General features: G+C 42.9%; 1 protein-coding gene across 4 annotated transcripts in view; it reads left to right on the forward strand.

Annotated features, from left to right (window-relative positions):
• The first annotated feature begins 275 nt into the window (after positions 1–275).
• Positions 276–13949, forward strand: part of YLPM1 (YLP motif containing 1) — a 73087-nt gene continuing 59413 nt past the window's right edge. For all 4 annotated transcript variants that reach the window (XR_012091005.1, XM_007987280.3, XM_007987284.3 and 1 more), the window contains exon 1: positions 276–1256. Coding sequence is in view for 3 of the 4 variants with exons in the window: in XM_007987280.3 (XP_007985471.3) it covers positions 384–1256 (873 nt within the window). In the remaining variant the exon portion in view is untranslated. The remainder of the gene's footprint in view (positions 1257–13949) is intronic.

Raw genomic sequence — 13949 nt, forward strand, 5'->3', positions numbered from 1 at the left:
CATGGAGCGATAGGATCTCTACCACCCCTTTCGGCTGAGAGACTCTATGGTTTTTCAGTTATATGAGAACATTCTACTCGCGCTTACATTATCTGAACCCAAAGGAAGATGGCAACCACGAGTCTCCAAGTAAAGGGCCGCTCTATCTCGCCTTTGTTCTCCTCTCGGTGGTTACTGCGCAGACGTAGTCGCCCAAGTCGCGTCCCCGCCTTCCCGGTCGCGGGCCCAGCTAGCGAGCGCCGGCGCACTGGCGCGCTCCGTTTACACGCTCCGGGGCCTGTAGGCGCCGCGAGTTCCGGCTGTCGCCGTCGCCGCCGCGGCTCCTGGAGGTCGGTTGCGACTAGTAACGGTGCCAGGACGAGCCCTACGCCTTCTTTTTCGATATGTACCCGAACTGGGGCCGGTATGGCGGGAGCAGCCACTATCCGCCGCCGCCGGTCCCACCGCCGCCGCCAGTGGCGCTTCCTGAGGCCTCGCCGGGGCCCGGGTACTCGAGCTCGACGACTCCCGCGGCCCCCTCCTCCTCGGGCTTCATGAGCTTCCGCGAACAGCACTTGGCGCAGCTCCAGCAGCTGCAGCAGATGCACCAGAAGCAAATGCAGTGCGTGCTTCAGCCCCACCACCTTCCTCCGCCCCCCCTGCCGCCCCCGCCGGTGATGCCAGGGGGCGGCTACGGAGACTGGCAGCCGCCACCGCCACCGATGCCCCCGCCACCTGGGCCTGCCCTCAGCTATCAGAAGCAGCAGCAGTACAAACACCAGATGCTCCACCACCAACGAGACGGGCCTCCTGGTTTGGTTCCAATGGAGCTGGAATCCCCCCCTGAATCTCCCCCTGTGCCGCCCGGGTCTTATATGCCACCATCTCAGTCTTACATGCCCCCACCTCAGCCGCCACCCTCTTACTACCCCCCGTCCTCATCTCAGCCCTATCTGCCTCCTGCTCAGCCGTCCCCTTCGCAGTCCCCACCTTCCCAGTCCTACCTGGCGCCCACCCCTTCTTACTCATCCTCCTCCTCTTCCTCGCAATCCTATTTGAGCCATTCCCAGTCCTACTTGCCCTCTTCTCAGGCATCTCCTTCCCGCCCCTCCCAGGGCCATTCTAAATCCCAACTACTAGCTCCACCACCACCGTCCGCCCCCTCTGGAAATAAGACAACTGTCCAGCAAGAGCCTTTGGAGAGTGGGGCCAAAAACAAGAGTGCTGAACAGCAGCAAGCCGCCCCTGAGCCAGATCCCTCTACGATGACTCCACAGGTAAGAAAGCCTCTGCCTGAGCCTCATCTTTCACCTAGAGGGCCCTGAGTGAGCAGGCCTCAGGGCTTTAACCAGTGCTTAGTCTAATTCCAACACACAATGACTAGCTAACACTCCAAAGGATTCCACGAGAGTCAGAGGGCTGACAGCTCAGCTTTTTAATTAGCTAGATGTGAATTACTAAAAAAACAGCGTTTGTAGATGTGTATGGATTACATACAGTGGTGGGGTGGCTTAAAAGTTACCTCTAAGATATATCCCTTGGTTTCTTTGACCATCCTCTTAGATGGGAATTGTTGCTGTTGCAAATGGATTTTGTTGCAGAGGGTCTTGTTTTAAAACTGTATTTTAAACTAAAAATTCCATTTGAGAGAAAGCATGAAAAAAAGGCCTCTCCAAGGGCTGACGCTTGAATGTTTGCAAACCTTATGACCAGTTAGCTTCTTTTAAAAATACTACTTAGGGGCCAGGGATCGCTGTCAGCTTCCTGAATTAAGAGGTTTCAGAAAAAGGATGGAAATCTTGTCTTACCAGGAGCATCCTAATTATGTTTATAGGTACATATACAATACATAGGTGACCCTAGACCCTTTTGGGGATCAGTTGGTCCATTTTAGGAGTTTACCCAGACATCCTTTTCTCATATTATTTAAAGATTGTTTTAAGATAATGAGCAATTTTCTGCATTTCATTGTCATTACCATTCACTCCAAACAAACAGCCTTGGAATATGGCCAACGTAAAAAAAAGTTTGGTGATACCTTTTCATGAGAGAGCCAGCCCTTCTTATCCCACAGAACAGACAAATTGACAGGGTAACAGTAATAAACGAGTTCCCCCTTGAGAGACGGAAGGTCAAACTAAAGCAGAATAAATCAGTTATGATTTCCTAAAGCAATTACTAATTTACCTTAGATTCATTAAGGAAAAAAGAGAATCTTGTAATACAAACGCTCAAATTTACCTATAAAAGATTTCCAAAAGATAGGGATGCAGTATTATAATTTTACGATAGTTTGGCATTAGAAATTAAGAACAGAAGCAAATTGTTTTAAGAAATGATGCTTGGCATATCTTCTGGAGAAAACACTTGGGATGCTGAAATAAAGTAGTAGAATAATGATTCTCTTGGCTTACATCAAATTTGTACCATCTCCCCAGTTTATTTTCCCCAGATTACTCTATTATAGAGACAGAATTTTGTCCTCTTTCCCACCCCACTCTGAAGTCTTTAGTGCTTTTGTTGTCAAACATCCTCAGAGTTAGTCTGAGCCAAAATAGGACATTTGTGTTCTCACTCTACTAGACTGTTTTTCTGACCTTACAGAGAGACAAATTAGTTGTATTTTGGCTTTTTTTGGGAGGAGTGTTTGTGTCAGATCAGGCCTTAGTATGTATAGTTACCGTGAACGGTGCTATTACTTTTCTGCCTTGTACTCTTGTCTGTAATGAACTCAGTGTCTTGAATATTCAGTGCCTGCAATTCTTTGGTGAGAGGCAGAAAGAGTGGTGGAAAATGAGACTTGTGGTGCACATAGACCAGATCAAGAAGAGCCTTGAAGCCTGTGGCTTTCTTACTTCTTTCTAGAATTCATCCTAACCTCCTCAACCTTCTGTTTCCCCTTAGAGTTGTATTGCTTTCAAGGCATATCTCAAATACCAAGGTTTCCATGAAGCCCTGCTTGTGCTCACCCATCTGGTTTGGTTCTGTTCTTCAGATTGTAAGTCCCTTGCAGGCAGGAAGTATCTTGCTTATCTTATCACTGTAGCACCTAGGACAGTGCCTTGCAAATTTTAGGCTCTCCACAGATTTGTTGAATAAAATACGAGAGTTGTCATGTTCTAGACTTAGGATATCTTGGTTTATTAGATGATAAGTATTTCTTCATGCCAGTGACAGACTCTGACAGTCCTTCTACATATTTATTATTCTTTGATTCATATTTTGTTTTTGGAATGTGTCATTCAAAATTTCTTATTGTGAAATATTTTTAAAATACACAAAATAGAGAAAACAGTTTGATTCCCCATATATACCCATCATTCAGATTCAACAGCTATCAAGATTTTGCCATGTTTGCTTCACCTAGACCTTTTTTTATTATTGTTGCATATATATATTGAGACAGGGTCTTGCTCTGTCTGTCTCCCAGGGTGGATTGTAGTGGCATAGTCTCAGTTCACTGCAACCTCCGTCTCGCAGGCTCAAGCCATCCCAAGTAGCTGGGACTACAGGTGCATGCCACCGTGCCTAATTTTTTTTTTTTTTTTTTGGTAGAGATGGGATTTTGCTATGTTGCCCAGGCTGGTCTTGAACTCCTGAGCTCAAACAGTGCACTGCCTTGACCTCTCAAAGTGCTGGGATTACAAGCATGAACCACCACACCTGGCCGCTGCTGAAATATTTTAAAGCAAATCTTAGCTCTTAGGTCATTTCATCCCTACATTCTTAGTCAAGTACCTCTATAAGTCTCACTCTGTTGCCCAGGCTGGAGTGCAGTGGCGTGATCTCGACTCACTGCAACCTCCGCCTCCCGGGTTCAAGCTATTCTCCTGCCTCAGTCTCCTGAGTAACTGGGATTACAATTGCATGCCACCATGCCTGGCTAATTTTTGTAGAGACGGGGTTTCACCATGTTGGTCAGGCTGGTCTTGAACTCCTGACCTCGTGATCCACCTGATCCACCTGCCTCGGCCTCCCAAAGTGCTGGGATTACAGGTGTGAGCCACTGCGCCTGGCCAAGACCTTTTCTTAGATAAACACATTGTTAACACCTAAAAAAATTAACCGTTTCTTGGTATCATCTAATACCTGATCCATTCAGATTTCCTTTATTATTTCATCATACTAATGGAATTAAAAGTAATTCTTTGATACCATCCATGTTAAAATACCCCAAATTGACTCAACAATGTTATTGTTGTTGTTGTTGTTTTCTGTCCTCACAGTCTGTTCCCAAACAATGTTTTGTTGGCGTGTTCAAATCAGAATCCAAACAGAATACTGAAAAGATTCTTAGTATAGATCAGGGTTTCTCAACTTCGGCACTAATGGATATTTTGGGCAGGATGATTCTTTGTTGTGGAGGGGCTTGTCCTGTGCGTTGTAGGATGTTTAGCAGCATCCCTGACCTCTACCCATTAGATGCCTGTGGCACCCCCAGTTTGACAACCAAAAATGTTTCCACACATTGCCAAATATCCCCTGCAGACAAAATTGCCCTCAGTTGAGAACCCCTGACCTAGGTCAGTCCCTGCTATTTTCTTTTTCTACCTCATGCCATTGAACTTGATGAAAAATCTGTGTCAGTTGTCCTGTAGAATGTCTGACATTCTGCATTGTCTGCTTTTTCATGGTATCATTTGACTTGTTCTCTGTCTTCCATGTTTTTTTTTTTTTTTTTTTTTTTAATTAGAGGTTAACTCTGGAACCTTCATTTAAGTTCAGCTTTCTTTTGGGAAGTGCTGCATTCCATCATGGGACACCCAATGCCTGGTTGTCCCACTGTTAGTAATGCCATTGGTCCCTCCATTGTAAAGCTTTCTATCAATCTTGCATCTAATGTTTCAGTCTGCTGGTTCATCAGTTGAAGGTCTTTGCCTAAGTATATTACTTCATTAGACAGAGGTTGCAACCTGGTGATTTTTTTTTCTGCCATTTTTTCCACATTTACTATATAGTGTTCTATAAAGAAAAACTTTTGCCACAGATATTTGACTGGAAATACAGTTGGTATAGGAAGGACAAGATAAATACTTGATATTTTTCCAAGTGTTTTCTAGTTTTTCGGGTAAAGCATTGATGATTTAATGGAATGTGTTTTTTGTTTGTTTCTGAGAGAGAGTCTTGTTGTGTCGCCCAGGCTGGACTGCAGTGGTGAAATCTTGGCTCACTGCAACTGCTTCCTGGGTTCAAACAATTCTGCCTTAGCCTCCCAAGTGTATGGGATTACAGGTGCATGCTATCATGCTTGGCTAATTTTTGTATTTTTAGTAGAGACGGGGTTTCACCATGTTGGTCAGGCTGGTCTCGAACTCCTGACCTCAAGTGATCCACCTGCTTTGACCTCCCAGAGTGCTGGGATTATAGGAGTGAGCCACTGCACCCAACCGGAATGTGTCTTTTTGAATAATTAATTTTTCTATGTGTTTAAAGCACTGATTTATTTATTTAGTTAAAGCTGTTGGCTTTGATTAGTTTTTAGAGGTATCATTTATTTAATGTTTAAGTACTTACTAGCAACTATGTGCCAGGTACTATGAGTACTGTGCTTAATACTGGAGATGAAATGGTGAACAAGTTAGACATGGGAACTGCCCTCATTGACTTCTTGTTTCAGTTGTGGGGGAAGGGAGAAGACATTTAGTAAGAGGAGACATACAGAGTGCTATGGGATTATAAAATAGCACTAGATTATTCCCCAAGGAACTGGCAAAGGCCAGTTGGTTTTTTTTTTTGTTTTTTTTTTTAAGTTACCACTGTATTCCTGGTACCTTGCATAGAATCTAGCACATAGGAGGTGGAGAACAAATATATTTTAAATAATTGAATATAGCTGGGAGCTCTAACCTAATTAAAGAGGGTTCCCTTTGTAAAGTGATATTTTTTGTTTTTTATTTGTATTTTATTTTATTTATTTTTTGAGATGGAGTCTTGCTCTGTTGCTTAGGCTGGAGTGCAGTGGTGCAATCTCGGCTCACTGCAACCTTTGCCTTCCAGGTTCAAGCAATTCTCTGCCTCAGCCCCCCTAGTAACTGGGATTAGAGGTGCCTGCTACCACGCCCGGTTGTGTTTTTATCTTTTTTTTTTTTTTTTTTTGAGATGAAGTCTCACTCCTGTTGCCCAGGCTGGGCAATGGCGTGATTTCTGCTCACTGCAACCTCTGCCTCCAGGGTTCAAGCATTTCTTCTGCCTTAGACTGCCTCAGCTAATCCCAGGAGTAGCTGGGGTTACAGGCCCCTGCCACCATGCCCGAATAAGTTTTGTATTTTTAGTAGAGACAGAGTTTCACCATGTTGGCTAGGCTGGTTTCGAACTCCTGACCTCAGGTGATCCGCCTGTCTCAGCCTCCCAAAGTGCTGGAGTTACAGGCGTGAGCCAGTGTGCCCGGGCATTTTTTTTTTTTTTTTTGTATTTTTAGTAGAGAAGGAGTTTCATCATCTTGGCCAGGCTGGTCTTGAACTCCTGACCTCGTGCTCCACCTGCTTCAGCCTCCCAAAGTGCTGGGATTACAGGTGTAAGCCCCCACGCTGGGCCTATAAAGTGATATTTAAATGAACTCTAAAGAATAAGTAGGAGGACTGGGTGCCCACACCTGAGGAGTTCAGGGCCAGCCTGGGAAATTAAGTGAGACCCCCTCTCTAAAAAAATTTAAAAAACTAGCCAGGCATGGTGTTGCGTGCCTGTAGTTCTGGCTACTTGGGGGTGGCTGAGGTGGGAGAATTGTTTAAGCCCAGGAATTCTCATGCCACTGCACTCTCGCCTGGGCAACAGAATGAGACCTAAAAAAAAAAAAAAATGAGTAGGCCAGGTGCGGTGACTCATGCCTGTAATCCCAGCACTTTGGGAGACTGAGGCAGGCAGCTCACTTGAGGTCAGGAGTTCAAGACCAGCCTGGCCAACATGGTGAAATTCTGTCTCTACTACAAATACAAAAAAATAGCTGGGTGTGGTGGTGCTTGCTTTTAATCTCAGCTACTTAGGAGGCTGAGGCGGGAGGATCACTTGAACCCAGGAGGCGGAGGTTGCAGTGAGCCAAGATTGCCCCACTGCACTCTAGCCTGGGTGACAGAGTGGGACTCCATCTCAATTAAAAAAAAGAAAAAGAATAGAAATTAACCAGAAGTTAGAGTTCAAAGAATTAAGTTCTGTAAGGCTCACCGAAAGCTCAGGGTGAGGATAGTAGGTATGAACTAGATCAGGGAAGGCCTGTAAGGACTTTATTCTAAGGGCAGTAGGAAGCCATTGAAGGATTTTGCATAGGTGAATGTGGCAGATTGGCATTTTTGAAAGCTTACTCTGCTTGCAATGTGGAGAGTAGAATTAAAAGGAGCAAGAGTGATTTAGAGAGAATAGTTATTGAAGTAATCCAGGCAAGAGATAATAGTGGTTTGGACTTTGATGGTATTAGTTGAGATGGAGAGAAGTGGGAAGAGTGGAGAAATATTTAACTGCTAGAATCCACTTTGAGGTTGAGTAGTTAGGGAGAGGGAGGCATCAAGAATGATTCTTAGGTTTCTGGGATGGGCTGCAGGGTGGATGGTAGTCAAATTTACTAAAACAGAAAAATCTAAAGGAGAAAGAGGAAGAACATTTCTGGGGGTGAGGGGGAAATGAGTTAAGTTTCAGACATAACTGAGTTTGGGGTTCTTGAGACATAGATTCCAAATGGAAATGTCCAGTTGGAAGTTAGATATAGCTCTGGAGTCTAGATGTAAGATCTGGCAGACACAGATTTATAAGTCATCAGCATAAAAATGGTATTTGAAGACACAGAAATAAATGAAGCCTCTCAAGGAATGTGTGTAGAGTAAGAACTGAGGTTAAAGGACATTAAGCCTAGCTCCACAGAATAGCAGTATCTAAGGGAACCAATGAAAGAATGGCCAAATAGGTATTCATATTAGGTTGGTGCAAAAGTAATTGCAGTTTTGCTATTACTTTTAATGGCAAAACCACAATTACTTTGGCATCAGTGTAATAGATGGAAAATCAAGATAGTGGATAGTGTGGTGCCATGAAAGTGAAGGAACAGACTGTAGGAGGAGGGAGTCATCAGCTGTGTCAAGTACTGCTGAGAGGTCAAGCAAGATAAAGACTGCGAGTTATCTTTTGCACCTACTGACATGTAGATTATTGTTGACCTTGGCAGGAGCAGTTTCATAGTGACTGAAGCCATATTGCATTGATTTGAGGAGTGATGGAAAGTGAGGAAATGGGGATGGTGAGTATAGACAACTCTTTCAAGAAGTTTGACTGAAGGAGAGAGAGAATGAGGGAAGGAACTGGAGGAATAGATGAAGTAAATGAGCATTAAAAAAATAGATGGGGACTAAGCTTATCTGGTGACCCAGATTATTACAGTAGAATGTGAATCTCAAAAATATTTAAGCCTGTTTTAAATAAATTTCTAAAATGGAAAGCCAATTCATTATTTTACCAAGTGTCCTCCTTGCCCCCTGCTTTAGAATGTAAGACATAGAACATTGTCTTATCGGCAGTTATGATAACCTGGATAGGGAAGGTAATCTTCCAAAATTAATCTTTAAAACATTACACACAAACACTCACCTCCTTTGTATTTCTCCACTTGGAAAATCGTTTAGTATCTAGTTCATTACTAGAAGCAAGTGGTCAGTAAGTGCTTCCTGAGTAAATTAAAATCAACATCTTTCTGTTTTTTTTCGTAGAGATGGGATCTTGCCATGTTGCCCAGGCTGGTCTGAATTCCTAGGCTCAAGCAATATTCTTGCCTCGGCAGCATCTTTCTTAGTAACAATATTTGTGACAAATAGTTCTACATTCTTTTTTTTTTTTTTTGAGATGGAGTCTCGCTCTGTCACCCAGGCTGTAGTGTAGTGGCGCGAGAATCTCTGCTCACTGCAACCTCTGCCTCCTGGGTTCAAGTGATTCTCCTGCCTCAGCCTCCCGAGTAGCTGGGATTACAGGCATGTGCCACCATGCCTAGCTAATTTTTGTATTTTTAGTAGAGACGGGGTTTCACCATGTTGGTCAGGCTGGTCTCGAACTCCTCACCTTGTGATCCTCCTGCCTTGGCCTCCCAAAGTGTTGGGATTACAGGCATGAGCCACCGCACCTGGCCAGTAGTTCTACATTCTTTATGTTTGAAATCCCTTCATTCAATCTCATTTTAAATCTGACCTATACTATGATTTCCCTCTACTTATAAAACAACATCCCATATGAAATGGAGTTATCTGATATGATGGGACATTCAGAAGAACTGGCGTCGTTAGCAAGTTCAGGCATTTTTTTTCTTTCTAAAATAGAGATAATCACATTTCTCTTAGGGTCACTAAGGACATTTGTGAGTGATACCATTATTATTTATTTCTAGAGCTTCAAAAATGTGCTGAAACCTATCCTAAGATTGAATTAGATCTGGTTACTACTTATAGGGTTCATATTAAATAGAAATTGACCTACAGGGCATACTGTCAGTACTTACATTATCCTCAACTTACAATGGGTTTATTGAGATGTAACCCCACTGTAAGTCAAAAAGTATCTGTACTTTTACTATTCAATGTAAGAAAACAGCACACTTGGCTGGGCATAGTGGCTCATGCCTGTAATCCCAGTACTTTGGGAGGCTGAGGCGGGCAGGTCACCTGAGGTCAGGGGTTCGAGACCAGCCTGGCCAACACGGTGAACACAGTACACACAGTGAATCAACAAGTACTTCAGCCCTTAACAAGTTCTTAACCCTGGTCTGGATCTAAGACGAAGCATGAGAATAGGTGATAAAGAAGAAGCTGATAAAGAGTCTCGATCTGTACAGTTTTCATCCTGTACAGTCTTTGTATCTGTAGCATTGGCTTAGTTTGTGAAAGATAGTTTGCATCTTTGTATCTTTTAGTAATACTTTCAAAGCAACTTTTAAAAAGGAAACTTTTAACTTCTACTTGAAAGAGAATGAATTTATTGTTTTTTTTAAAACTGAAGGATAAGTCTGTTGATGTTTTCAGTATTAAAATAATGGAAGAAAGTGTTTTAATGCGACATTGTTATTGACCTTCATGGTCAGTGTGCTGTTTTTTTTCTTTCTTTCTTTCTTTCTTTTTTTTTTTTTTGAGACAGAGTCTTTCTCTGTTGCCCAGGGTGGAGTGCAATGGCATGATCTCGGCTCACTGCAACCTCCGCTTCCCAGGTTCAAGGGATTCTCCTGCCTCACCCTCCGGAGTAGCTGAGATTATAGGTGCGTGCCACCACACCCGGCTAATTTTTGTATTTTTAGTAGAGGCAGGGTTTCACCGTGTTGGCCAGGCTGGTCTCGAACACCTGACCTCAGGTGACCTGCCCACCTCGGCCTCCCAGAGTACTGGGATTACAGGCATGAGCCACTGTGCCTGGCCAAATGTGCTGTTTTCTTACACTGAATAGTAAAAGTACAGATACTCTTTGACTTACGTGGGGTTACATCTCAATAAACCCATTGTGAGTTGAGGATAATGTACGTTGAACATTTAATACACTTAGCCTACTGAATACCATAGTTTAGTGTAGCTATTAAATGTGCTCAGAAAATTTACATTAGGCAAAGTCATCTGACCACACAGTACACAGTAGAGTATTGGTTTTTTCTTGTTTTGTTTTGTTTTCTTTGAGATGGAGTCAGTGCAGTGGTGAGATCTTGGCTTATTGCAACCTCCACCTCCTGGGTTTAAGCAATTTTCCCATCTCAGCCTCCCAAGTAGCTGGGATTACAGGCACCTGCCATATGCCCAGCTAATTTTTTTGTTTTTTTGTTTTTTTGTTTTTTTTGAGATGGAGTCTCGCTCTGTCACCCAGGCTGGAGTGCAGTGGCGTGATCTTGGCTCAGTGCACCTCCACCTCCCAGGTTCATGCCATTCTCCTGCCTCAGCCTCCCAAGTAGCTGGGACTACAGGCGCCCACCACCACGCCTGGCTAATTTTTTAAGATTTTTGGTAGAGACAGGGTTTCACTGTGTTACCTAGGATGGTCTCGATCTCCTGACCTCGTGATCTGCCTGCCTCGGCTCCCAAAGTGCTGGGATTATAGGCATGAGCCACTGCACTTGGCCTTTATTTTTTTGTATTTTTGTAGAGACAGGGTTTCACCACGTTGGTCAGGCTGGTCTCGATCTCCTTACCTTAGGTGATCCGCCCACCTCGGCCTCCCAAAGTGCTGGGATTACAGGTGTGAGCCACTGCACCTGGCCCGGGATTGGTTGTTTGCCCTCATGAGGCATGGCTGGCTGGGAGCCCAGGGCTCACTGCTGCTGTCCAGCATCACAAGAGAGTATCATTCTGAATATTTTGAACCTGGGAAAAGATCAAAATTCATGGTATGGTTTCTGCTTTCACAACATCATAAAATTGAAAAATCATAAGTTGAACCATTGTTAAGTCAGGGACCATCTGTAATTATATCCTGGGAGCTGATGATTATATGTATAATAGCTAAAAACAGAAAACCTAGTCATGGGTTAAACATCAAGATAGAGTTCATGAGATGGAATTTATTCTTCCCAATAGATTGGAGCAAGTTTCAGGTAATAGAAATGAGTGACTGAGGCCGGGCGCGGTGGCTCACGCCTGTAATCCCAGCACTTTGGGAGGCCGAGGTGGGCGGATCACAAGGTCAGGAGATCGAGACCATGGTGAAACCCCGTCTCTACTAAAAAATAGAAAAAAATTAGCCGGGCGCAGTGGCGGGCGCCTGTAGTCCCAGCTACTCGGGAGGCTGAGGCAGGAGAATGGCGTGAACCCGGGAGGCGGAGCTTGCAGTGAGCCGAGTTTGCGCCACTGCACTCCAGCCTGGGCGACAGAGCAAGACTCCGTCTCAAAAAAAAAAAAAAAAAAAAGAAATGAGTGACTGAGAGGGAAGGGCTTCAGTTGATCAATAACCATTTATTGACATCCTACTGTGTGCTCCAGCACTATGCTTGACTACCAGATAAGATATAAAAAGAGCAGAAGGCAGCTGTCCCCTAAGAAAAATTATATTCTTTGAATGAAAAGTAGGTAACAAATCAGTATGTTTGGTGAGAAAAAGGTATGTATCATGTATATTTAATGCATCTGTTTGCATATGGAAAATTAGGGTGGGGTTATACTAGAAAATATTAACAGTGTAGGAAATCCTAGTTATCCAAAGATAATTGGATTAGAAAATAGGCAAGTAAAGTGAATTCATTTAACACAGGAACCAAAAGTTTATTGTAAAACATAAAACATTTGATTGGGACCCAGTCTGGAAAAACAAAGCTCAAAGTGATAAGAATAAGCAGATTTTATATTTGATGGAATTGTTATAAATGAAATCATAGCCAAGTTTTAGAATGAACAAAGAATAAAGTGTAGATTGGGTTTCTTTGCTATAATTTTCATGGGAAAATTGTATGGCAACAGTATAAATCATCTATTTCATTTTTTGACATGTTGAAAAAATACTTTAGGGATTTATTGATTTTTATAGGGACTGTTTTTCAACTTTTGGTATTCAGCCATTCTCTTACATAGTTTCTACTGTAAAGTACTGTTTGGTTGTTAACTGGTAGGACTTCTATCAGATCCTCAGCTGCCAGTAATAAGTTCCAGTGTTCTCCAACATCACTTTCTTAAAATACTACATCCATACAATTGTAGTAGAAACATATGCTTTTGTTAGTCATATAAGTATACAGGGCAGTTCATCAGTGAATATTTTAGTGTTATGATAACTTTTGGTTTTCCTTATGCAACCTTGTAACCATGGGGAATTATATAATACTAGGGTAATGACACTCCTGTAGTTTTTTTCTGAGTGGTGAGATTTCTTTTATTGATTTTAATTAATTAGTTATTACTTACCTGTGTAGTCAGTTTTTTTTATTTGCGATTTTTAAAGTCACCATAGACACTGAATTACTGAATACTGAACCATTGCTCCTTGGGGAAATACAGGGTTCGGTTCCTGTGCGTCTCTTGTCATATTTTTATCAACCGATGAACACATAGCCTTGCTTATATTCTGTTTAAAGATACCTTATTTAGTACATATTGTTGATTTATTAACATTGTACTCATGGCCAGCAGCACTGTAGCACCTGCCCAAACAAAGCTGACCTAACACAGATATTTTCTCTTTGAGACATAAGACTGCTTTCTTGCTCTCGGGACACTAGACAGCACCTCAGCTGTATGCCTGGGGGCCATTTTAAACAGTGAAATCAACAAAAAAAAGCACAAAAGTATGAAAAATGTGGCACTAAATAGACTGAAAAGGACACTTATTTATAATATAGACCTGGAACAAGAAGGCAGAGCATCACCTTGCGATTCGTCTCAGCTGGGAATGCACACATCAGGGGACTCATGTTTTTCACTGCTCTCCACATGTTTGTCAATGACTGGGAAAGCTCAGTGAGTATGGATTCTGGGTTTAGAAATAAATGTTAGGTTGGGCGTGGTGGCTCTTGCCTGTAATCCCAGCGCTTTGGGAGGCCAAGGCAGATCACTTGAGTCCAGGAGTTTGAAACCAGCCTGGGCAACATGGTGAAACCTGTCTCTACAAAAAATACAAAATTTATCCAGATAGTGGCACATACCTGTGGTCCCAGTTACTCGGGAGGTTGAAGCGGGAGGATCATTTGAGGACAGGAGGCAGAGGTAGCAGTAAGCCGAGACTGCACCACTACACTCAGCCTGGGTGACAGAGGGAGATGACCCTGTCTCAAAAAAAGAAAAAGAAAAATTTTAGCAAGTAGGCAAATTTGCAAATACAGAATCCAAGAATAATGAGGATTGGCTGTATTTTCTATTATTTCCATACGAAGCTTATTGTTGTAATTTTTAAAACATGAAAGCACAAAATAAGCTTTCAGAAAATTACAGTATGAAAGATAAAACTAAGACTTTTTTTTTTTTTTTTTGGAGACGGAGTCTCGCTCTGTCACCCAGGCTGGAGTGCAGTGGCCAAATCTCAGCTCACTACAAGCTCCGCCTCCT

Source organism: Chlorocebus sabaeus, chromosome 24 (genome assembly GCF_047675955.1).
Source record: "Chlorocebus sabaeus isolate Y175 chromosome 24, mChlSab1.0.hap1, whole genome shotgun sequence".
NCBI classification, from domain to species: Eukaryota; Metazoa; Chordata; class Mammalia; order Primates; family Cercopithecidae; genus Chlorocebus; species Chlorocebus sabaeus.